At 38.6% G+C, this 26,488-nt stretch overlaps 1 protein-coding gene across 1 annotated transcript; it reads left to right on the forward strand.

Moving 5' to 3' along the window:
• LOC306873355 (neuronal acetylcholine receptor subunit non-alpha-3) lies at positions 1-25,696 on the forward strand. The gene is made up of 7 exons (XM_079422592.1): positions 1-211; positions 301-658; positions 4,435-4,586; positions 20,569-20,613; positions 20,704-20,813; positions 22,124-23,027; positions 23,509-25,696. The coding sequence occupies exons 2-7, from the start codon at positions 598-600 to the stop codon at positions 23,638-23,640; spliced, it is 1,404 nt and encodes a 467-aa protein (XP_079278718.1). The 5' UTR covers positions 1-211; positions 301-597; the 3' UTR covers positions 23,641-25,696.
• The last annotated feature ends 792 nt before the right edge of the window (positions 25,697-26,488 follow it).

Raw genomic sequence — 26,488 nt, forward strand, 5'->3', positions numbered from 1 at the left:
GATGTAAGGGTGAACTCGTGAACGAAGGAGCGGGATATGCGCCCACAATGGGGTGGTCGAGGGGCACAATAAAAAGTCTATAAAATATAGGCTAAATAATAGAAAAGGGCTCTACACGTTTGCAGGCAAGGAATAAGGGTTAGTGAAATTGTCGCCACTTGATGTCACTAAACTGTGGCTCCTGAAGCAACCACGCCAGTCTTCAAATAAGGTAGGTTATTTTCGTCTTGAGATGTTGGTTTGTTTATCCCCTCCCCTTACGTTCTCGAGCGCTCTGTTTTTCTCTCTGCTCCGCTGCAGCTGCTCGGCGAATGAATGGCATCTTTCTCAACATCACGAGGGGGAGCGAAAGCATCTTCCTCTTGTGTTCGCCTCGGACGGAGCAGCCTGAAACCCCCACTCCGTTCATGATTAATTTATAGCTTTATCACACAGCAGGTTGCAGTAGCTACATCTGATCGTTTTACGAAACTGCTCGGTGTCCTGGCGTATGAATAAAAAAAGAGAATACCCCCTTTTATCGATGACAGAGACTCACTGTTCAAACAGCATGAAATAATTTCATTGAATGAAGGAACTGGAGCCGGGAAAGACAGCATGAAGTTACAAATCTCCGGTCTTATGCTCGTAATGGCAGTTGCCTATGCAACGATAGAGGGTGAGTAACCTGCTGCACTTGAAACTAATCACCTTTAAGAGTTTTCTTGCGTTTCTCCGTGTGTGGCTTCATATATCATTGCTCCGTTTTACTTATTACATAGTCCGTTATTAAAATGATGCAAGTGCTTTCGGCTCCAATAGCCTATATGTGACCTTAAATTTTAAATTAGACTAATTCATAAATGTTCAGAATGAAGCCAAGTGCATTCAAACATTATCAGACGTTTTATCTTGTGCTTTGAACCTTGCAACAAATGAACGATACAAAAGAAATTCGTCTCGTTTAATTTACGCTTATTGCTTGGCTTCTAGCGCCCTCAGCTGGGTCTCTGGGTGTTAATGTTTTGCTTGACCTGTTCAGTCACGCATCCCATAATTTTACCATACACTTTTACTGGTTTTCCACCCTTTAGATGTGTTATTTAGGATCAGCTTTGTAACAAAAAAATAATTAATAAAATTAACAGACACCAACACTTTGTGTCAATAGTATCACACTGAAGCACTAATGCAAGAACCTGTTTTGTTTGGCAGAGTGTAAAAGTGAAGAGATGGGGGTTCTTATCAATGTAGAGGCAATGAAAGCCTTCATCTGCAGCTTTAATCCAAAAATGGAGCTGCTGGACTGGATTTTCATTTATTTTGTCTGTCAGCAACACTCTGGAGTGAAATACTTGACATCTTTTCTCTTCCTCCCTCTGTTCATTGAAATTGTTTAATCAAGGGGAAATTGCTGTCAAACTAAATTCATTCATTGGTTCACCGAATTGCAGTCCTGTTGTAAAATTTTTTTTTTTATTTGATTTTTTTTCTTTTTTTTATATCTGTAACACAAGGCCTATACAGCCACTATTATATTTGCGATCTTGAATATCAGCATGGCCATATGCTGAATAATATTCCATGCTGATATTCAGTATAGCCTAACAGCTTGATGGTGAGTGTGATGTTATTTTTGTACAATTCATAACCAGCCATATCGCAATTAAAAATTACTTGATACTAAGTTTGTCCATTCCTGCTGCATTTATACAAAATGGTTCTAAAAACGTCAAAGCAGGATACTTTGACTGAAAGCATATCTGTAATGCCATGAATATGCTTATTTGACTCTTGGCTTTTGATTCAACCCTAAAATTTACCCTTAAAAGACCAGACCAGATGTTTTGCTGTCGGGGAAGACAAGAGGACATTTGTGGCCAGTGACTAATGAGGTCATGTCTGTGAACTTTGTCCATCTATATGCAAATAACTCCCAAGGTTTTCATGATATTTTATTTTATACAGAAGAAGGAAATAACATTATTTTCAGTGTAGCAACAGATGAATGCAGATGTCCTTGGATCGAGAGGGTTATTCATAGCGAGTCTGTTTTTTTACTATGAATTGCAGCATGCTTGAGTACATTAAAGTGGCTTTGAACATCCTGATGCAATTGACCGAAATCTAACTTCCATTGAGGAGAAAAAGAACTCATTAACACAATAAACAAAAAAAGAACCATCAACTTTTTCTCACAAAACATTAAACCGTTTTTACCTTGAAATAAGCATGTACACACTTCATAATGCATATGCAAATACACGGTTTTTCACACTCTCTTGCACCCCCTCCTCCCTCTTGTCTTTTGATTTACACGTCCTTGTCCACTCCCTGGTTGGTTGAATCGTAAACCCAGGCGAGATGACCTGCCCTGCATCTTTATTTATGATGTCATTTCATATACTTGCTGTTGCAAGACCCACAGCCTTGCTGAGCTGGAAAAACAGCTTCTCAAAGATAGGCTGAGAAACCTTTTGCCAGGGCATGACAGACTGTGATTAGAAAGGAAGTGATGCTGGTCGTTCAGCAACGATAGGCGTAACATCCTGTAAAAATGTCATTAATGTGGTGGAGCACAGATTGCTATGCCATTAATGATGGAGGGTACCTTACAGAGGACATTTATGGATAACCCCAACCCCCAAATGCACACTTAATTTTTATTTAATGGAACCTACCTACATTTATAAACTGATGCATTTATAAACTTGCAAGGGCATATCAGGAAAGGGCATGTGTAAATGGAGAAAGACAAAACCAAGGAGGAAGAGAAAGGGTAAAAGAATGGACAGAGTAGGTTTCGAATAATCATAAAAGCCAATTAGGCAGAACACTTATATTTACAACATAGCATGACCTCTGGTGTGTCTTTCTGCATAATTAACAGGCCTGTGACGTTATTTTATTAAGAAAATTAATTCTGTGTTACCCTTCCAATAGATCATATAATCATTGACATGTAGATTTACATATTAAATTTATATTATAAAATGTAAAATTATATAAAATTACATTATATACATGATATTAAATATACGTTAGCTGTTGGGATATTGTATATTTTAGCATGTCTGGAATATACAGGACTGGGACCATCATAGTTATAATTAGCTATAATAGAATTATGAATTATACTGTATAATGGAATGAAGAACTTCCAGTGAGTGCATGCATGAATGTTCTGGAAGTACTCTGAATATTACAATTATGCTGAGAATTACAAGTTTTATTATTATCCATCTCAACCAGTCAGAAATACATATTCCATGAAAACAAACTATTTTTGTAAATGCCTATTTTATCTGTTACATATCCATAGCTGAAATAGTGCAGACATATTTATTTACTTGTAAATCGAAAGTCAATGTGTAGCATGTATCATTGGAGTGTTGATCATTTTAAAGAAAGAATAAAGAAAAGCTTTTGCAGATAAATATATTGACAAAAGATAAAGAAGAGCAGCTTGTAAATGCTTTATGAAAATACTATTTACAGGGATAGTTAACACTAAAATTAAAATTGTTATTATTTACTCTCATTGTGCCAAAGTAAATAAGCTATCCTTCATCTTTGAAACACAGATTTTAATAGCCTATTAATTGTGTTTTTTTTAAATCCTCACATATTTTTTATATAAATAGAAAGTATGTAATCAATATTTTTAAGCTTCAACAAGTACCTAAAAACATGATCACTTAAATGATGAACAGATTTTGGTTTTAATTTAGGTTTTTATTCACTTATAAACATTTATAAAAACACATACTGAGGGACGCCCAAGAGCAAATCTCTTTGTACAATGGCTTTGGAATGCCATTTATAAATGATGACAGATTTTTCATTTCAACTCTTTAAATGTTAGATTTAAAATTATTTAGCATTTTACTATTTGCTATTTCATTGAATTTCATGAATTACATTGATTTAAGATTTTTTTTAAAGGCATCTATTTATAATACTAGAAAATTATTTATTTTTAATACATTTTGTGCTCCATAGTTCAGTCAGTGTGTGTGTGTGTGTGTGTGTGTTTGTGAGACTGTAATCATTAATGCTAGAGTGTGTATGTGTGTGTAGTCGTGGGCTCATCTTGTTCTCCTGATGCTCTGTGTAGTGCGCTTGTCTGAGGTCATCACGTCATGGCAATGGTTGCGTCAGCAGAAGGAGCTCTGAGGAACATGGGCCAGCTGTCACTTCATGACTGTGCTCATCTAACACTCGTGGGAGAGTGTTTCTGAATTGAATGTGTGATTTCTCTTGATGACAAATCCAACATGGATATACTTCCTACATAACCAGACAGATATGTGTATGTATAGGCCTATACAATACTGGTAATCAGCATGGAAGCTTTAGATTATGCGTTACCTTATCACCACATGCCACCTGAGGCTATGTCGTCATTTTAGTTCCTTTTAATTGTTCTAAAATTAATCCACCCTCTCTCTCTAGCTCCTGAAGAGTTTGTCTCACTAGCTGAGATGGAGGACACATTGTTGAGGAATCTTTTTCGGGGCTATCAGAAGTATGTGAGACCTATCCTTCACGCCAACGACACGATTACCGTTCGCTTCGGTCTGAAGATCTCGCAGCTGGTGGATGTGGTGAGACAAATGCACATTTGCACTGCAACATCTGATCTTCAGAAGTTATGTAACGCCCTAAACAAATGTCTTTACTAAACACAGTGTGTAAAAATGCAAAAGGCAGGGAGGAAAAAGTATGTGAATCCTTAGACTAATGACTTCTTCAAAAGCTTCTTAAAAACGGCTGTCTAAATGCTGTCAGTTGCTTTGCTGTTGAGAAAAAACTCTGCATGGCTAACGTTCAAAAAGTGAAGTGGATTTTCCTGTATGTATTTTATGTGCCAACTGTTTTTGTCTATTGTTGTTGCACAGCCAAGATGCATCTGCACATAGTCAAAACGGGTTCAAAATCCATATGTCACTATATGGATGCCCGTTTCCGCCACTGAATAAAAAAATGTATAAAAAAAGCTAATTGCGACTTTAACTCACAATTCTGAGTTTTTTCTTGGAATTGCGAGTTTATATCTCGCAATTCTGACTTTTTGTAGAATTGTGAGTTGCAAACTCGCAATTCTTACAATTTTTTTCTCTGAATTGTGATATAAACTCGTTTTAACAGAATTGCAATTGTGTTATAAAGTCAGAATTGTGAGATCTAAAATTGCAATTCTGAGAAGTCACAGTTGCGAGTTTATACCTCACATTTCAGATTTTAGCTGTAACTCGCAATAGCAAGTTTATTTCACGCAATTCTGAGAAAAAGTCAGAATTGCAGGATGTAAACTCGCAATTGCGAGAAAAATGTACAAATCGTGAGAAAGTCGCAATTACTGTTTTTATTTTTTATTCAGTGGCAGAAATGGGCTTCTATATCACTATGCTGAAGTTGGTTGCAACTTTTAAGGACAAGCCTGTTTTCTCTCTTATTATAGAACAGAACTGCTAAGTCTAGGAAGGATATGAGAATGGCAACCATAATTTAACCAACATCATCATGACAACTTGCTGTATCGCACTTTACTATAGTCTCTGTATCCAATTAATTATCTCTTTCTCTGTTCTCCTCTTTACTTATGACCCACTGTATTGATCCTGCTGATGCTGAGCATTCATGTCCCTGATTGAAAATGCGTGTTTGTTTGTGTGTGTGTGAGTGTGAATGTTGACCTTGTGGGAACATTTTTTGGTCCCCATGAGGAAAACAGCTTATAAATCATACATAATGAGTTTTTTTGTTGTTGTTTTTAAATCTAAAAATGCTAAATGTTTTATGTGAGGAGGAGGGTTAGGGTAAGTGTTATATAAAAATATAGTTTGTACAGTAAAAAAAACGTTATGTCTATGGAATGTCCCCATAAAACATGGAAACCAGTGTGTGTGTGTGATATTAGGTACTAGAAACACTTTTATTATGTCATGCTGCAATTCCAAAATGCTTTACCAATTTGAAGATGATTATTTAGGAGACACCGTTTAGGCTGTAGTCAAACATAATTAAAAGTCAATAATGTAACTAATACACTGACATTTTATTAATCCAAGGTCTCACCAACATCTGAACTGCAAAGCTTACCTAATAAACCCTAAAATATGTAAATGTGTATGCCATCATAAATAGTTTTTTCCTTTTTACTTATTACTGAGTTCATGAAAAATAACTATGACTGCCAGAGCCATGGCCTAGCAGCTAGCAAATGTGCATGTTGAGATGTAATGTAGTGCTCATGTAGGCATCATGAGGCATTAGCCTTCAATGCTTATATTAGGTTTTTTGGTTATTATTATTATTCTGTATATTCATACTTCAACATGACGTATAATATATTATAGTATTAAAGGGAGAGTTCTCTCAAAAATAAAAATTCTGTCATCATTTACTCATCCTCAAAGAGTTTGGTTACCATTTACATCCATTATATGGACAAAAACATTTTTCAAAATATTGTTCCAGACCAGCATGATACAGGTTTGGAATGAAACAAAGATGAGTAAATGGTGAAGTTTTGGATTAACTAAGCCTTCGACGCACATTTATGTGTAAAATATAACATTTAATATGCTGTACACTCACCAGACACTTTAGGTACGCCTATTCAACTGCTTGTTAATATAAATGAATTGCAGCAACTCAATGAATTTAGGCATGTAGACATGGTCACACTAAAGGACAGAATGGGGGAAGAATGTGATTTTATTTATTTTGAATATGGCATGATTGTTGATGCCAGATGGGCTGGTCTGGGTATTTCAAAAACTGTTGATCAACTAGGATTTTCATGCACAACCATCTCTAGGGTTTACAGAGAATGGTCCAAAAAAGAAAAGTAACAATTCTGTGGGTGAAAATGCCTTTTTGATGCCAGATGTCAAAGGAGGATGGCCAGACTGGTTTGACCTCATAGAAAGGCAACAGTAATTTAAATAACTACTCGTTACAACAGAGGTACACCGAAGATAATCTCTGAATGCACAATATGTCGAACCTTAAAGCAGATGGGGATAAAGCAGAAACCACACTGGGTGCCACTTCTGTCAGCTTAGAACAGGAAACTGAGGGTACAGTTTCCACAGGCTCACCAAAATTGGACAATAGAAGATTGGTAAAAGGTTGTCTGATCTGATGAGTAATTTGTAGCAACAGTTCAGGCTGTTGTAATGGTGTGAGGAATTTTTGCTTGGCAGTTGGCACACTTTGGGCCTCTTAGTACCAATTGCACATTGTTTAAATGCCTCAACCTTCCTAAATATTGTTGCTGAACATGTCCATCCCTTCATGACCACAGTGTACACATCTTTTGATGGCTACTTCCAGAGGGATAACACACCATTGTCACAAAGTTCAAATCATCACAAACTGGTTTCTTGAATTTGACAGTGAGTTAACTATACTCAAATGGCCTCCACAGTCACTAGATCTTTGGGATGTGGTGGAACAGGAGATTCACATCATAGATGTACAATCTGTTGAAAAAAACAGCATTTACTGGTTTGGTATGTTTTGAAGCTGGTAGCTTGTTTGAGCTGGTTTAAGCTGATCCTTAGTTGGTCTTAGTGAGACTTAGGAGGACTGTATTTAAGTTCTATTGCCGGGTCTTAGTTTGTGTGGTGATCATTCCCGGGTGTCGGTCAGGACACTGGAACCAGACCAATTGCTGAATTAAGGGTATTTAATGAACAGTTGAAGTAGGCATGGGCAAACAATCTTTCAGTTGGCGTTATTATGTGTGTGTGTGGTTTATATGGCATTGACGCACACAATATAATACCTGAACAGTGGGAATAATCTAATCCGCATAGCCCCATGTACTGCACTCGCTTCTCTTTCTTGCACGTCTCTGAGCATAGCAGAGCGCTGATCATTGCTTATTGTGTGCGCTTAGATTGAAGCGCGTCAGTCTGCACCAGAGTTGCGCATATGTGATTGTTTGGTTATCTGCGCTACCTTTCTTACAGCCGCCCCCAAATGCGTGGAGCACATATATTTCCTGAATAAGTGCTTAGTACAGTACTTGGGAACAGTTCTCATCTTCGTCTTGAACCTCTGAGAGAACAATCAGCCTGGCTACAGGTCTCATGTAAGTTCTGTCATTGATCTTTACGTCTACCATCCTTATGTGTCCATCAGCACTGGGGTAAACTTTGGTGACACCTCTGATAGGCCAGTTGAGGGTCCACCATCAGTACCACAGATCCTGGGGTTATATCTGTAGAGGTGGAGTACCATTTCCTGTGGGACTGTAGATTTAGGATATAGTTCTTAATGAAACTAGAACATAACTGGTCAGCCAGAATTTGGGAATGTCTCCATTGGCGCCTGCTCAGGAGTATTTGGGGTACACTACTTGGGGCAGGGATCCGTCCCGCCGCCCCATCAGTAGAACATTTAGAGTCACTGGATCAAGGTCCTTAGGGTCAGAGGATACATATCCTAATGTTTTATCATTCAACATGCCTTCTACTTCCAGGAGAACAGTATGGAGCACTTCCTCTGGGACAGCTTGACAGATCACAGATCAAATGTCCCTTTCCCACGTTCCGCTGAAGTGGGGTGCGCCAGGTGGTTTGAAGTGAAACTGTATCTTATGTTTGGCATGCTGGAGTTGGAGTTCTGGGGACAGTTCCGTAAGAACCTCTCGCATGTCTCTTTCTCCTCCCCAGAAATTTGTTCCCTGGTCGGAGAACAACTCAGCTGGTGTCCCTCTTCTGGTGATGAACTTCCTCAAGGCCATTAAGGAGTCGGCATTCATATTGGTGAGGATCTCTAGATGTACATATCTGGTTGTAAGGCCTTTAAATATGATTCCCCACCTCTTCTCGGTGCGCCTGCCCACCTTGACTACAAAGGGCCCAAAAAAGTCCATCCCTATCAAGTAAAATGCTGGCTTGTAAAGTCGTAGGCATGCTATAGGTAAGTCTGCCATCTTCGGAATTGAGGGCTTGATTTCCACCTTCGACAATCTGTGCAGGTATGCTGACAACGTTGAATTGCCTCTCGGGGGGGGGGGGGGGGGGGTGAGTTGAGAATCGTAGTCTTGAATTAGAAGCTTACTAGTGGGATGGCAGTGATCCAAGATGAAAGGATGCACAGCAGCTGGGTCTAAGTCTTCAGATCGTCGCAATCTGCCACCAACCTTAATAAGTTCATCTGTCTTGTCCAGTTCTAGAGACAACGTAAGTAGACGGCTATTTTGTTGGACTGGTTTCTCATTTCGCAGTAGGCTGAGCTCCTCTGTGAAAGTATCCTGTAGTGGCCTTCTCAGGATAAGAATCTTGGCTGTACAGTAGTCATCAGCGCTAAGAGCTTTACTGTTACATGCCGCCCCTTGAAGCTTCTGTACGGTTGCCTCTACAAGTTTCCTCCAAGTGGTGTACTGATGCACGTCTGGTAGGTAACGCTCCTTGTCAGGTATGGTCGTAGTGACTCCACAGAATATAGACTTGCGAAGTTCTGTGTGACACTCGTCCACTACTGTTGTTGGTGGGGTCGGCCATTTGTCTGGGCTTTGAAGAAGAAAGAGTGGTCCATGGTTCCACCGGTTAGGCTCAGCCAATTCTTCTAGTTTGACCTCTGGTGAGGTCATCCGCAGGATTTTTCGCTGAGTCGACATATTGCCATGAAAGTCGATCAGTGAGGTCCTGAATTTCTGCCACTCGAGTGCCAACGAAAACCTTAAATTGACAGGACTCGGAGTGTAACCAGGACAAGACCGTGGTTGAGTTGGTACAGAGGGTAGTTCGGCTGATTGGCAGGGTAAGCTCTCGTTCTAGCAATCTACTGAGTTGGGCTCCAGTGAGGGCAGCACAGAGCTTCAGTCTGGGCATTGAGTGCAGTCGTTTAGGTGCAATTCTTGAACGGGCTACAATGAAGGAGAGATAAGGCTGACCCTGAGTGTCAGCTGTCCTCAGGTAAGTGACAGCTCCATAGGATTGTTCAGAGACATCGAAGAACACGTGTATCTCATGAGTAATTATTCTCTCATCCATAGCAGGAGGTACGTATGCGCGGGGAAAGGTGATCCTCTGCAGGAATTTTAACTCTCCTTCCCAATCTCTCCAGGCTTGTATCAAATCCTGTGGCAGTCGGGGGTCGTCCCAATCTCTGTGTTTGTCCCAAAGTTGTCTCACTAGTATTTTGGCATGGGTAGTGTATGGCAGGATAAAGCCGAGAGGATCGTAATGGCTGGCTAATACCTTGTAGATGTTCATCATGGTAGGAGCATCATAACTCACAGGGCGATGTTTGTATCTTAAGATATCTGTTGAACAGTGCCAGCTGAGGCCAAGAGCGGATTCAGGGTTTTCTATGAAGTAATGAAGTGAAAATGCAGCAATCGCACTCGGGTGCGCACCAAAAGCGGACCAAACAAGCGTACCGAGACCTCCTTGAAGAGGTGGTCTCGGCACGCTTTCAAACGAACCCTGGAGCGGTTCGTTTGTGGTGAGAACACAATTCAACCTCAAACAGACCCAACTGCAAAAAGAACTGCATTTTTGGACTAAACCAGCTGCCGTAGTCAGCTGCGCTGTGCATTATGGGATGAGGAAGTGTTTGTTGACAGTTTGCAGTTTAGCATGGCAGGTTGCGGACAAACTTGGGGTTGTGAGGAGGTGCGGAAGCCTCATAGAAATTTGTAATAATAGTATAATAGTAGTGTGCTGTCTGCTGCATTTTAATCCTGTCTTTGTTTACTTTCGGGAGCACCATTGGAATTTTCCCGCACGCTCTTTCTGACCAATCGAAAAGCAGTTTAGGGAATGTGTTCAAAGACACATCTAGCCAACAAGTGAAGTGAATGTTGTCACGTGACTGGATATTGGTTCGTTTCAGCTGGTTCGGACCAGAGCAAACAGTGTGGTGTGAAAAGGAACCAAAACGGCTAAAAATAGCTACAATCTATAATTTTTGGCCTTTGGTCTGGACCAAATGAACCAAACTACAGATGTGAACGCAACCTAAGTAAGTGCGCATCATTGATCATTGTTCTTGCTAAAAAAATTCTCATAACATGAGATCTGCAGTTTAGTATAAATATGAATTATTATAGCACTCGCTGTTATTAAAACATAGCATACCACAGGAAATGTGATCAAACGCACTCACTACAAATGTCTAAATTCATATAATTTTGTTTTAACTCCTGTGTAATGACTTTATGCAGGCTAATGTCAGTGCTTATCTCCATTAATGAGAGGGGAATATTTAATGTAAATGTGTATATTGAAATGGAAAACAGAGTTTTAAATCCTTGTTTACTTCATTACTTTTCTCACTCCAGGAAAAAGAATGCTTACGCACAGTCAAGAGCATCCGTACGGTGCGCACATTTACGCCAAGTTTTATTTTTTATAAATCCAAATACGTGCGTGGAAAACAGCGTATACACAAAATGGGCATAGAAATGTGCGTACGGATGCTCTTGACTGTGCGTATGCACTCTTTTTCCTGGAGTTTATACATGAGGCCCCTGGTCTTCTGGTTCTCCTCTGAGGCCCAGGTGGTGTGTTGTCGCTGGTAAGAGCGTAGTCCGCTCTGAGCCATCGTCCAGGATGGCATAGGTGCTCAGAGTGCGTTTACCATGGTGGAGTAGTACTCTAAGTCAAGTCAAGTAAATATTATTTGTATAGCGCTTTTAACAATGCAAATTGTGTCAAAGCAGCTTTACATCGGCTTGATATAAAGCTGGGTGGCTTTATATCAAATTTACAGTATTTAAACGGGGAAATAGTTGTTGAAATGGTGTCATTCTCCTCTGGCCAGACAAAATCAGCAGTTTAAATCTAGGCTAAAGCAGAATCGGATTGTGCAAAGGACTCATCTGGTTCCTGTGATCTTGTCCCGATGGTCGTCTAGGAGACAGGGTCTTCACTGGGAATCAGACTCTGGGGCTCATCTAGGTGTCCTGGCTGTAAAGGTCATCTCTAGGTGCTGATCCACCATCTGATCTGGATACAGTCTGGATCTGGGTGGCTACAGTGACCTTGGAATAAGAAAGAAACAGACTAATATTAACGTAGATGCCATTCTTCTAACAATGTAACAAGTACATCAGGTGTTTTGGGAAGTGTTCCCAGTTCTGGTTGACCTAATTAATGCAGCCTAACAATCCTTTAACGGATTTGAATTATAGAAATGTGATCGTGTATGATGTGTAAGCCAGGTTAAAGAGATGGGTCTTTAATCTAGATTTAAACTGACAGAGTGACTCTAATAAGACTCTAGTATAGACTTATTAGACTGTCAGTTTTACAACTTCTGTGCATTTGCATAAGAAGTGCTCTGAATTGTTGCAGAATGGGCAGTAAGGCACAGTTCTGTTCTTAGTGGGTGGATTCACTAGTGCAGGTGAAACTTCTCTCTCTATTGCTTCTCTGGATCCATGTAGCACAGTAGTGGTCCACCTCCTCTCCCGAGGCTCCTGTCTATGCCCTTGTCTCTCCTTACTGTTCTTCACTGTTGATGAACCGTCATATTCCTGGCACCATGACTCATATTGACCATGAAATAACTTGACTGGTGCCGAACATGGCTGCTTCGGTTTGTTGCTCCTTGGTACTTTTTCTGTTTTTGTTTGTTTGTCCTGTCTTAAGCAACATTTTTACGATCAGCTTCACTAGAAAAGAACTCTTGGACATAAGAAGTAGCACACCAGATAACCTTTTGCCGACGTTTGAACATTCAGACTGGACATTTTAGTTGGAGGAGCTGTGTTTCTATACAAGCGCTCCAGGGGACGCAAGCGAGGGAAATCCAGACAGCACGGTTTAAGGACTCCGCTGCCGAGTATTCACCTGGCGAATCTCTGCTCCCTTGCAAATAAATCAGACGAACTACATTTCCTCACCTGCACAAAAAAGGATTTTTTAAATTCTTCTGCGCTTTGTTTCACGGAAACCTGGCTGAACGGATCTATCCCGGACAGCGTGCTTCATCTAACGGGCTTCCAGCTGTTCAGAGCAGACTGCATCACTGAGTTGTCGGGGAAAACGAGAGGCGGTGGATTGTTTTTATATCAATGAAGGCTGTGTACAGACATGACTGTTCTAAAGAAGATGTGCTGCCCAAACCTGGAAGCTCTCTTTATTAACTGCAAGCCTTTTTATTCGCCACGTGAGTTTTCCTCTTTTATTCTGGTGAGTGTGTACATTCCTCCTGATGTGCGTGTGAGCACCGCGCTAGAACTGTTGGCCGACCAAATCACACACACAGAGCAGCGTTACCCGGACTCTTTCATTATCATTCTCTGTGATTTTTAATAAAGCTAATCTCACCCGCGAACTGCCTAAATACAGGCAACACATCACGTTGCCCCACCAGGGACAGCAATATACTGGACCATTGCTACACTGTTTTAAATGATGCATATCACTCTTTCCCCCATGCAGCACTGGGACTCCCTGATCAATGTTTGGTTCATCTTCTACCAGCCTACAGGCAGAAACTTAAATCTGCTAAGCCTGTAGAAAAAAAACTGTAAAGAGATGGACTGTTGAAGCAGAGCAGGATTTACAAGCCTGCTTTGAACTTACTGATTGGAGTGTTTTTGAGGTTGCAGCTACTGATCTGGATGAGCTCACCGACGCAGTGACGTCCTACATTGGTTTCTGTGAGGACATGTGTGTACCCACCAGGACTTACTTAACATTTAACAACGACAAACCTTGGTTCAGTACAAACCTCAAACAGCTTCGCCAGGCCAAAGAGGATGCTCACAGGAGTGGGAACAAAGCCTTGTACAAACAGTCCAAATACACACTGAATAGAGAGATAAGAGTGGCAAAGAAAAAATACTCTGAAAAGCTAAAAAAACAGCTTTCAAGCAAATACTCTACATCAGTGTGGAAAGACCTGAAAGCCATCACCAGTTACAAGACCCCTGCCCCCAGTACCGAGGCCAATCAACAACTGGCTGAAGACGTGTAAAACGTTTTATTGCAGATTTGAAATACAAAAGCCTGGTCTGACACCCCACACCCTCTCTGACCATCTCACAACACAGCCATCAACACCTTCCCTCTCCCTCCCCCCTACTGTTTTTCAGCCTGTAATCAAGATCTATGAAGATGTAAGCAAAGTCTTCAGGAAACAGAAGATAAGGAAAGCCAAAGGCCCAGATCTCCAGGTCTCTCCAGCCTGCCTCAAAGCCTGTGCTGTCCAGCTATCATCCATCTTCACATTGATCTTCAACAGATCACTGGAGCTGTGTGAATTCCCCTCCTGCTTCAAACGCTCCACCATCATCCCTGTACCCAAGAAACCAAAAATCACAGAACTTAATGACTACAGACCTGTTGCTTTAACCTGTTAGCCTGCACCAGAGCGACCTCGCACTGAACGCTCTTTGTTTGCATGTGTCATTGTTTTCTAATAGAATAAATGAAACGGGACAAAGTTAATCTTGTCAAACTCTATATCATTCTGAGGGTCTAAGCCTCAAGCATCGACGACAGATCGCTGTTTTTCGATGGAAAGCTTATAAGGAATGAGTGGCACAAATTTGCTACATTTGTGTAAGCAGTACACATCCAAACACGCAGAGTAAAAAAGCCGTACGTACCTTTATCATTGTAATAACGAGCCACAAACGCGTCCACTGCTGAAATCCCAGTTTAGTTAGAGAGGTAAGGGTCCACAGAAAAACATCCCAGCGAGCACTTTTAGTCCAGCGAAACAATAACGTTGTAATAAGGATGAATATTCCTTTGTTTACGTTTCATTTCTTCAGAGAGTTATTGTTCGCGTCCGTTATGGAATAAATTACGCTCAAAAACAGCGTCTTGGTGGTAAAAAAACAAAACGATTTTGTAGAATACGGTCTTACAAACATAATGAGACCGTCTACGGAAAAAAAAGTCTCAGAAAAGCGGAATATAGATTATTTGAATTTGGCGCTCCCTCCTGCCGGCAGTGACGCTTCTGTGACGCACGCTGTCATCTGAGCGGGGCATAACTTAGCGATCTGCTTTATCCATAAAAAACTGTTTTTTTTTTCTTCTACATTTTTTATATGTGTGTGTGTGTATTGTGTGGGGAATGTGGCCGTGTCTGCATGATTATAATCTGTATGGACGCACATCAGCGTGTTTATTAGCGACTCTATGACGGCTATCATTGTGATTCATTGATCAGCTATTATTGATTATATGGCCCATCTGTTTGATTATAATCTGAATGGAAGCACATCAGCGTGTGTTTACTGACTCTATGACCATGTCTGGCAATATCACTTCACGTCTGGCAGTGATATTTATCATTGTAATAACGAATAACGAAGAATACTTCAGTATACATACTATATACAAAGCATTTTTTTCTATTTTTTTTCCTTTTTTATTACTCAAATAATTATTTTTGTATTTTTTAGTGCTCAAATAAATCTGTCTATTATTTTATAATTGAAAAACTATGCAGGAACATGTATAATGACTAAAATAGCTTGTATAATTCTGCAATCCATTTGGTGGTTATTTTTCCTCAAACAGGGGGGTGGGGGGACTATAAATAGTTTCAGAAAAAATATTGCAGGAATCTCATTTTTCATGGTATCTTCTTCAAATTTGAAATATGAACTGATGAGACACATGGCTTTCGATCCATTACTTTTCTGGATTGCTCCAGGACTTATTTCATGTATTTGTATATGAAATAAAAAAACATTCAGTGTGGAAAAATATTTTTCAAGGCACGTCAGTGTCTATAACTTTTTATCTTTTTGAGCATTATCAACTCTGGATGATAGATAGTAAAGCCCAGAGTCTCTTCTTTCCAAAGATACCTAATTTGTTTGTGTAAGCACACTTTGTCACAAACTGTTACCATTTTAATTCAGGTAGGTTATTTTCACCTGCGAGGCCCTAAATGGGGTTGAAGGTTAAAGTGTTAACGTCTGTGGTGATGAAGTCATTTGAGAGGCTCGTGTTGGCTCACCTGAATGACTTTACTGGTCCCTTGCTGGACCCCCTGCAGTTTGCTTACCGAGCAAACAGGTCTGTGGATGATGCAGTCAACATGGGACTGCACTTCATCCTCCAACATCTGGACAAACCAGGGACTTATGCAAGGATCCTGTTTGTGGACATCAGCTCCGCCTTCAACACCATCATCCCGGACACCCTTCAGAATAAACTGACACAGCTCTCCGTCCCCACCTCCGTCTGTCAGTGGATCACCAGCTTCCTGACAGACAGGCAGCAACTAGTGAGGCTGGGAAAACTCACATCCAACACCCGCACCATCAGCACTGGAGCTCCTCAGGGCTGCGTTCTCTCCCCACTGCTCTTCTCCCTCTACACGAACGACTGCACATCTAAAGACCCCTCTGTCAAACTTCTGAAGTTTGCATTTGACACTACAGTCATCGGCCTCATCCAGGATTGTGACGAGTCTGCTTGCAGACAGGAGGTTGATCAGCTAGCTGTCTAGTGCTGTCACAACAACCTGGAGCTCAACATGCTTAAAACTGTAGAGTTGATAATGGACTTCAGGAGAAACCCCCCTGCTCTCCCCCCACTCACCATCATGAACAGCACTGTGACTGCAGTGGAGTCATTCAGGTTCCTGGGTGCCACCATCTCCCTGGTCAGAAATTTTGGGGTGATTCTGGAGACAGACCTTAGTTTCAGTAGTCATGTCAAAGCAGTAACTAAATCAGCATACTATCATCTCAAAAACATTGCAAGAATTAGATGTTTTTTTCCAGTCAAGACTTGGAGAAACTTGTTCATGCCTTTATCACCAGCAGGGTGGATTACTGTAATGGTCTCCTCACCGGCCTTCCCAAGAAGACCATTAGACAACTGCAGCTCATCCAGAATGCTGCTGCCAGGATTCTGACTAGAACCAGAAAATCTGAGCATATCACACCAGTCCTCAGGTCCTTACACTGGCTTCCAGTTACATTTAGGATTTATTTTAAAGTACTTTTACTTGTTTATAAGTCACTCAATGGCCCAGGACCTAAATATATTGCTGATATGCTCACTGAATATAAACCGAACAGACCACTCAGATCATTAGGATCGAGTCAGTTAGAAATACCAAGGGTTCACACAAAACAAGGGGAGTCTGCTTTTAGCTATTATGCGGCCCGCAGTTGGAACCAGCTTCCAGAAGAGATCAGATGTGCTAAAACATTAGCCACAATTAAATCAAGACTCAAAACTCATCTGTTTAACTGTGTCCGAACTGACTGCAATGAATTTTATGTATAATCATTTTCTTTAAATTTATTTTAAGTCAATTTCTATATCATTTTAAAATTCCTTGTTTTTATTATTTACATTTCCATGTTTTTATTGATTTTTTTAATGTCTATTTCACTTTCTTTTATGTAAAGCACTTTGAATTACCACTGTGTATGAAATGTGCTATATAAATCAACTTGCCTTGCCTTGCCTTGCCTAGACCTGAAGTGGGATACTCACATCGACTCCATCGTGAAAAAGGCTCAGCAGAGATTGTACTTTCTTCGTCAACTGAAAAAGTTCAACCTGCCACAGGCGCACATGACACAGTTTTACTCTGCTGTTATTGAGTCGGTCCTGTGCTCTTCTATAACTGTATGGTTTGGGTCAGCCAACAAATCAGATATAAGATTGCAGCGGACTGTTAGGTCAGCAGAAAGGATCATTGGTGTCCACCTGCCCAGCCTTCAAGACTTGTACTACTCCAGAGTGAAGAAACAGGCAGGTAACATCATCACAGACCCTTCTCACCCTGGACTCGACCTGTTTGCGCTCCTCCCCTCAGGCAGACGCTACAGATCTCTGTGCACTAGAACATCTAGGCATAAACACAGTTTTTTCCCCCATGCCATCTCAAGCCTAAACAACTAACACAGGAATTATTACCTGTGTCCTGTAATTCATGCCTGTAATTCATTCCCCATCTCTAATTATTGACTCTCTCCCTGGTACTTTGTAAATATATATGCATATTTTGCTAAACAGCTGTATATATAGAGTAAATGAGGCACAAATCTGTACATAAATCTTCTCTTCCAGATTCTTACACATTATTATTATTATTATTGTTAAGTCTTAAATGTTTCTGTTCTTTGTCACACCTTGCCTCGCTCTCCTCTATAGCTTGTCAGTATCAAGATCCGTGTGGCCTGTGTCTTGTGTAAAATGTATAGCGTTCCAACCCTATGTGTACGTGGAATGTTCAGATCGGATTTGAGGTTTGGTGGGTTGAAATATTTGAACTGTTGCAGCTAGACCGTATGGGTTACTACCCAATCTTCTAATCTAAACTATGTGTGTAAATTAAGAATTACCAGTATTTTTGCCATAGAACATTTTTCTTTAAACCCTATTTCTGGGTCGTAGAAAAACATTGTCCTAAATATTGTTTTATAATTATTACATGATTATTTATGTTGATTAGCCATATAAAACCTACTATGTTTCTCTTTCAAACATATATTGGTGGTTCATGTGGATAATGATTATTCATGATTATCATTAAGTATTCATTAATTTTACCATGTTGAATAAGCAGAGGTTAAAGCCAGGAGGGCAATTAGCCTACATTTCATTTGATAAGGAGTAGAAAGCGAAAGTTTCCTTAAAATTAAAAAAAAAAAAAATCATTATTTGGTCATTATGAACTGTCACTCTATGGTAAGAGCTGCATATGGATTCTTCAAATATTTATTTGAATAGGATAAGTTTGGAACAAGCAAAAACAATTACAGAATTTTCACTTCTGTGATTTCTTTAAGCTAGTGCCAGTTACCCAAGTTAAATCAAATCATAGTCTGAGTCAGACCTGCAACAGTCCATAAATCATGCAATATTGTACTGCAAGGAAGTGTGTGTAGTAATTACGTCTTACTGTATGAACGTATTTGCATGTGATGCCTCCCGCTGATTTTGCGGTCAGATTTTCTCTATTTAATAGTGGGAGTTTAATAACTCTAAATGATGTGTAAATGTTTAATTTTTGATCTATGAAATAATATCTTCCTTCACAGCAACAACAGAAAGGCAAACACTGTTCTTGGCACTCAATTGTTCTTTTTTGACATTTTGCAAATAGTTATATTTGTTGCTTAATAATAATAATAATAATAATAATAATTATTATTATTATTATTATTATTTATATAAACAAATCGGTTTTAGGATTTGCTTGTCAGGTCCAGAATAGTATTTTTTTTTTTTTTTCATAACTGTCCCAATAAGCAATGCCCTCTTTTACACTGTAACATGTTCACAAACCAATCCATGCTGAAATGTGCTGCACAAACCGTTATAGTTGGGCTGGAACCAAAGCTGCTTAAGAAGAGTTTTTATGCCCTCCTTTGTATATCATCATGACTAGGCAGACCAAATGTTTGAACACTGAATAGGCATGAATAATGTTTACGATTTCTGAAGTGTAGCACCAGATTTCATGCCTTTTAAGCACTTTATTTCAGTAGATGGTCTTTTTGGACTGGGGAGGGAGTTTAAGCTCTGAAAGTTGCATAATGTTTTCAAATGAACTACAGTGATTACAATGAAAGTATAATGAACTCACCCTAATTTCACTAACTAATTTCACAGGAACATGTTTCTAATAATATTGCTGTGTTCAAGTGCTCTTTGGAAGATCCTACTTGAGTTTGAAAATTAAAATGCAATTACAACATGACGTGCATGATGTTATCTTTAATGCTTTGTCATGAAGTATTTTCACTATTCTTTAATAAAAGTGCTCAAAATGCATACAGATTAAATTGTACCATTAGAAATCAAATTTATTATGATAATGACCAGTTTGCTTTTGTCATTATTCCTGAATTGATCTAGTTTCATGCTGCTGGTTTCATCTCCTGTACACAGTAGAGTTCATGTTTGCTCAACTTGTAAATCCAACCATTCAGAGAAGATTTGACAGATTTTTGAGCAAACGATCCCTTTAAAATCATCCTTATTATAAAATAAAAGTGCTGGGTCTTGAAAATATTGCTTTGCAAGCTCACTTTAGACATAACCACGATCATCAGTTTGACAATATGGTGCTTTGTTAGAAGCCTCTTTGAAGTCTGTTTATTCTGGACAGTGAGGCAGCAAGTCAATTGTTTTGGGATTCAGATACATTCTATACTGTATGTGATAGTCCTGCAGAGCCACCTGATGGTCATATCTTGTAATCAACACTACATCGTATTCAGTGCTCACCTTGTCACGACTTGACAGTGTGAATTTTGGGTGAATTGGGTGGTGGAACACTGAACACTGTGGGAACAATTGACTTTCACACCATTCTTATTTAACAGATGAGTATCAGTATATTAGTTCCTATTCAGGGTCTGAATTTCAATTTAATGAAACAAAGGACATAAAATACTATCTTTTAAGCTGAAAGTATAAATAGCACAGCTGAGTTAATCATCTATATGACACAAGTAGGTCAACTGTGAGAGATTTTTAGAGATTTTGGGAGAACTATTCCATTTGGGTTCATTCAAAACATGCTATGTGTTCAAGCTCATGTATGGTACTAAAATCATTTTGCAACTATGGATATTTATCATCTTTTATTGTGTATTTTCTTCATTTTTCTTTTCAGGATGTAAAGAATCAACTAATGACTACAAATGTCTGGTTGTGGCAGGTAACTCAAAGAAATTTAGCTTTATTTATTTTTTTAAGTATGTCCCAAAATACTCTCCTGATTGATGCTTTATTGGTCTCTTTCCTGTAGGAGTGGACAGACTATAAGCTGCAGTGGAATCCAGAAGATTATGGTGGAATCACATCCATCAGAGTGCCCTCAGAAACTATCTGGCTACCAGACATTGTCCTTTATGAGAAGTATTTTTTTTAGAACCTCTTATCCATATCAGTGTCATACAGGTGCACATATTAATGAATAATGTGATCGTATTTTGATTTCATTTTTGTATGCTTGTTCTGAAAGACAGAAAAAAACAAACTTTTTATTTAGTCTCCCAAATATCTGCATTGTGTCATGTACTGTATAAAATACAGACAGATTTCGACTGTATTTTAAGTAAAAAAGTTTTTAGAAATGCCTAAAACTCATGGCTACTGATTAGAAACAGCTGAAAGTCTGTCAATTCGTTAATCATATTTGTATGACACAAAAGATGTAAGCATGCATAGATAATGTGAAGAGCTCTGCAGCAGCTGTGGTGTCTCAGTCTCCACCAGACGAAAGAAAAATAATAACCTAGTTATAAGATGTACTTTATTAAATAACTCATGACCAGTCGGTATTAACAATAACTGCTGTTCAGTCTGCATACATGTGCCGCTCTTCTTTCACTCTCTTCTGAACTCTTCCCTCATACATCTGTGTTCACTTTATTAGAGCTCCAGATAAAGGGTTGCAAGCAACCTTGTCTAATAAAACAGCTACCACAGTTATTGTGCTTTGGGTAGGAGTTAGTAATCTCAAAACAAACCCCTTAAAATCCAAATATAAAAACCAGACATAACTAAACTGAAGCATGAGAGCAAATATAAGAGAAACAAACTTTAGCAATATCCGAAAGAATTTAAAAAACAGGAAATGTAATATATGAATAAATAGAAATATTTAATAAAAATGTAATAATGCTTCATGTTTGATTACACCTATGTGTTGTAATTAATATTATTTTAAAGATGAAATAACTATGTGGTTAGGGGAGAGGAATGTTTGAAGCATCTCAGATATGGGGGGGGGGGGGGGGGGGTGGACCACTGTGTCAGACAATATTTGAATTAAAGTCTGAACATGTATATAAATAATCTAGAAATATTTTTGACAGTAATGATCCATAACATGTTCAAAAGAGCCTGAGAAGTGTAATCTGAGCAGACAGGGAATTATAGGTTGACAAAAATAAACTCTTTTTTTCAACTTATAAAAATTTTTCAACTTATAAAAAGCAAAACCCACACATAGGATCATGTTTACAATCTTAACTAACCCATCTGAGAAACTCTAGCAACAGATAGAGTCGCAATGTGATAATCACTCACAACACCTTAGCAATGTCCTGTCAAGCACCCAGAACCTTGTGACAGTTGCTTGGGCAATCACTACTTACGTTTTCTTTAACAAAATGAAAAATGTAGTTGTTAATATCATGTCTCCCTCTCTCCATCTCTTATAGTGCTGATGGCCGATTTGAGGGTTCTATAATGACCAAAGCCATTGTAAGGTTTAATGGTACCATCATGTGGACTCCTCCTGCCAGCTATAAATCCGCCTGTACCATGGATGTCACCTTTTTCCCCTTCGACAGACAGAACTGTTCGATGAAGTTTGGGTCGTGGACATATGATGGCACGATGGTGGACCTGACCCTGGTGGACGCATACGTAGATCGTAAAGACTTCTTTGACAATGGCGAATGGGAAATACTCAACGCTACTGGCCAGAGAGGCAGTCGGCGTGACGGCATTTACTCCTATCCTTACGTCACATATTCATTCATTCTTAAACGTCTTCCTCTCTTTTACACACTCTTTCTCATCATCCCATGTCTCGGTCTGTCGTTTCTGACCGTGCTGGTCTTCTACCTCCCCTCAGATGAAGGAGAAAAGCTTTCCCTCTCCACCTCCGTTCTTGTGTCTCTCACTGTCTTTCTTCTCGTCATTGAAGAGATCATTCCGTCTTCCTCTAAAGTCATTCCTCTGATAGGAGAGTATCTGCTTTTTATCATGATCTTTGTCACTTTCGCTATCATTGTAACTGTCTTTGTCATTAACGTCCATCATCGTTCTTCTGCGACTTACCATCCCATGGCACCGTGGGTTAAAAATCTTTTCCTCCAGAGATTACCTAGACTGCTCTGCATGAGGGGACACACTGATCGTTATCAGTACCCAGACATCGAGCTGCGGAGCCCAGAGGCAAAAAGAGGGATGAAAAGAGGGCAACAGAAGAGTGCCGGAGGAGGACGAGGGGGTTTAAAGGAAGATGAGAACCAGGCCTGGATTGCCCTGTTGGAGAAAGCCACGTACTCAGTGCACTACATTTCCAGACACATCAAGAAGGAACACTTCATCAGAGAGGTGTTTAGGCTTTTTTTCCCCACAGCATTAACTTGTCTTAAAATTCAGAAAGCTCACTGGCTGTTACCACGTGATTAGTTCAAATTGACTGACAAATTAATAAAGAAAAGCATTTGGCAAAAGGAAAAAGACAATATGGAAATTATTTTTTTAATATAATGTAAATGTTGCATTTAATAATGTTTAATTTAATAAATGTATTGTCTTACATGGAAATTTTTAAACATAAATTGAATTAAACTGTTTTTACATAATGATTTCTTTATTTGTCAGATTGAAAGTGGTCAAAGGCACAACTGTGCAATTAAAAAATAGCACAAATTAAGGTAAAAGTTTATCTTGTGTGAAAGCCCCCTAATGCTAACTCTCTGGGACAATTCAGTGTTAGAGGTAGTCTATGAAAACTGCTTTGTTATTAAGGTGAAAAAGCAATTTATTGACAGTATGTTCTTAATTCCGTTTGGGTCTGTTTGTCTCTCAGGTTGTTCAGGACTGGAAGTTTGTGGCTCAGGTGTTGGACCGGATCTTCCTCTGGGTCTTTCTCACAGTCTCTGTGCTTGGGACCATCCTCATCTTCACCCCAGCGCTGCAGATGTACCTCAGCACATCTTAGAGATTTCAGCCTACGAAATCTCTTATGATATTCTTATAACCGCTTTGAAATATGTGTAGTTCCCACAACATTACAGTAATCCCTTTAAAAGTCCTTTTCTGGCCAAGTCACATATGTAATCCTCTCCAAATTCAGCTTCTATCTCTCCTTCCTAGATGTTCAATAGTTAGACTGAAAATAGCGAAACTCAGCTAAAATGAAGTTCAGGAATTTTCTGCCCTTTTAACACAAAACTAAAAGGCAGCTTATACAGTTGAGGGAGTTTGGATCGGTGTAATCTCTCTAAGGGGATCGTGGTTTTAAAGATCTTCAATAAATTGGCATTATGTGTAAAAGGTATAACCACCTTTTTTATGCCTATCATTTTGCTTTATTTCAGGTTAAAAATGTGTCATTGTCCATGTAAGTAATTTTACTTTTTGATTTTATGATTCTGCTCACTACCTATTCACTTTATTAAAAATGCAATCTGTTTGCAGTAAATGTAGAAAATTGTATCACTATCCAGATTAATATAATTGTTCATTAATTTTATTAATAATGTAGCATTATTTCTGTAAGTCTGGATGATGATCAGTTATAATAACATCTCTTATTGACACAGGTGACGTTTACTGTACAGTTTATCATCTAGCTTCCTATTTTTAGTACTGTTAAATTAAGTAGTATCATGCCTTGATATTATGCATATGTAACTTTTATGCAGATGAGGCCATGCATAATACAAAGTGCATGTGTATGCATCTACAATTGTCCACAACCTGGAATTTATAAAAAGAACTCTGCAAGATTTTGCCACATATATTGTTTTATAAATCTCTATATCTGCCATTTGTGTTTATGCATACCTTTAAGATGAAAGTGTCAAGCATCCTTAACCCTAAATCTATGGAGATACTGTTGCTGATTCAATGGAAGAGATTAAATGATCACAATTTGTTTTTGGCATCATTAGCAAGGACTGTATTATGACAAACTTCTTTATTTCTGTTCATAGAGACTGTTTTATCAAAGTAAAAGTAAAAAGTAAATAACATTTAATTTATGTAAATCTTTTCACTGATCTGTGCAAGTGTATTTGCTGCTGTGACACATCAGAAACATTTCTCTATGGTTCAGAATAGCCTGGCATTTTGCACAGGAAAAACTGAATCAGTGTTATTTGGGTCCTTAAAATAATGTTTTCGAGAGAACCCTAAACCTGGACCTTCTTTCAGAGGTGAATTGAAATTCAGGTAAAATGGACACTTTTGACTTTGAACATATTGCTGTATATATTCACAATATATTTTTAGTTGCACTTTATTTTGCAGTGCCCTTGACACAGTGTAATTATACAATTGCTTAGTAATATTAATCAACAACATACTATAAGGTTATAGTTTGTATTAGGGTTTGGTTTATATTTATAAGGTTAGTTGCTGGTAATTATGCAGAATTTATTGTTATTGGTATAGTAAGCACATGTAACAAGGATACTGTAAAATAAAATGTTACCATATTTTATTTTCACTAACAAAAAGAGGCCCATTCAGTTTACATTTACATGAAAAGTGTTAAACAAAAGTAGAATGTATTGGCAACATGTTACTGTAGTTCCTCTTTCTCATTAACCATTGATGATACTGATGTCACATATTCAAGTCAACCCGAAATCTTATTGTACATGATTCATCAGTGCACGCTCTTCCCCTCCAATGACTTTTATTGATTTTCAAAATATGAAAGTAAAATGAGTACATATTTCATGCTGGCTTTTGTATTCTTGAATGAGTATGTATTTAACATCTACATTCCTGAATGCTGCTTTTGTATCGCATCAAGGAGAAATGATTCAAATGTGCAGTGCTGTAGCGTGTTGTTGACACTGTAGTTTGGCTTCTTGATAGGCTTTAATCTCAGTGCACCTCATCTGGGAGTGATATTGTCTGGCCTCTCAGAGAAATATTTCCATTTCCAGAGTGTGTGAATTCTTCAGATGTATTTTCAAGTCACATCTGGGCTCTGTAATCACTGGCTTAGCAACCCTTGGTGTGTAAACGGTAGATTGAATTTCACGCTGTTGTGCCGTCTCTTTCTTTGCAAGCCGTGAGCACTAGGTGTATTCTCTCGAGGTCTCCCACATGCTTCAACAAATCACAGAGCTGTATATGTTAAAATTAATTGTTGACTATTTATCAGTATCAATCTAATGCATGTCAAAAATACTTTCTTTTATGTTCCAGTCAATACAATATAGTACTGTACTGTAAGAAACAAAAGGTATAGGATTTACTTCTAAAAAGAATTCACTAAAATTGTTAGTAAATTTCACAAATAATTACGAAGACTCTTCGGTAACATTTTATTTTAGGGTCTCTTAACTAGTTGCTTATTAGCATGCATATTACTGGAATATTAGCCATTTATTAGTAATAATTAAGCACATATTAATGTTTTTTTCTACATGACCTTATTCTACATCCCTAATCCTACCCAATACCTAAACTTAACAACTACCTTACTATTAATAAGCAGCAAATTAGGAATTTATTGAGGGAAAAGTCGTAGTTAAGAGTGAATAAGTGTTCCCTATTCTAATCTAAAGTGTTACCGAATCTTCAAGTAACACATTGAAGACATGAACTGAAGACTGATATGATATTGATGTTGTATTTATATGTAAAACTTCACACATGACACTAAAATGCAATAATAATTTAACAAAATAAGATGTAACATAAAACCCTGTACATAGTTGATAAAAATAAATAAGAAAAATTGTTATTTTACTGAAAACCCATCAAATGTGAAGTGTCACACATAGAAATCTGGGAGGGCCAATTTATAGTTTTTCACTGTTAAATAG

The sequence above is a fragment of the Barbus barbus genome, assembly GCF_936440315.1.
Source record: "Barbus barbus genome assembly, chromosome: 8".
Lineage (NCBI taxonomy): Eukaryota > Metazoa > Chordata > Actinopteri > Cypriniformes > Cyprinidae > Barbus > Barbus barbus.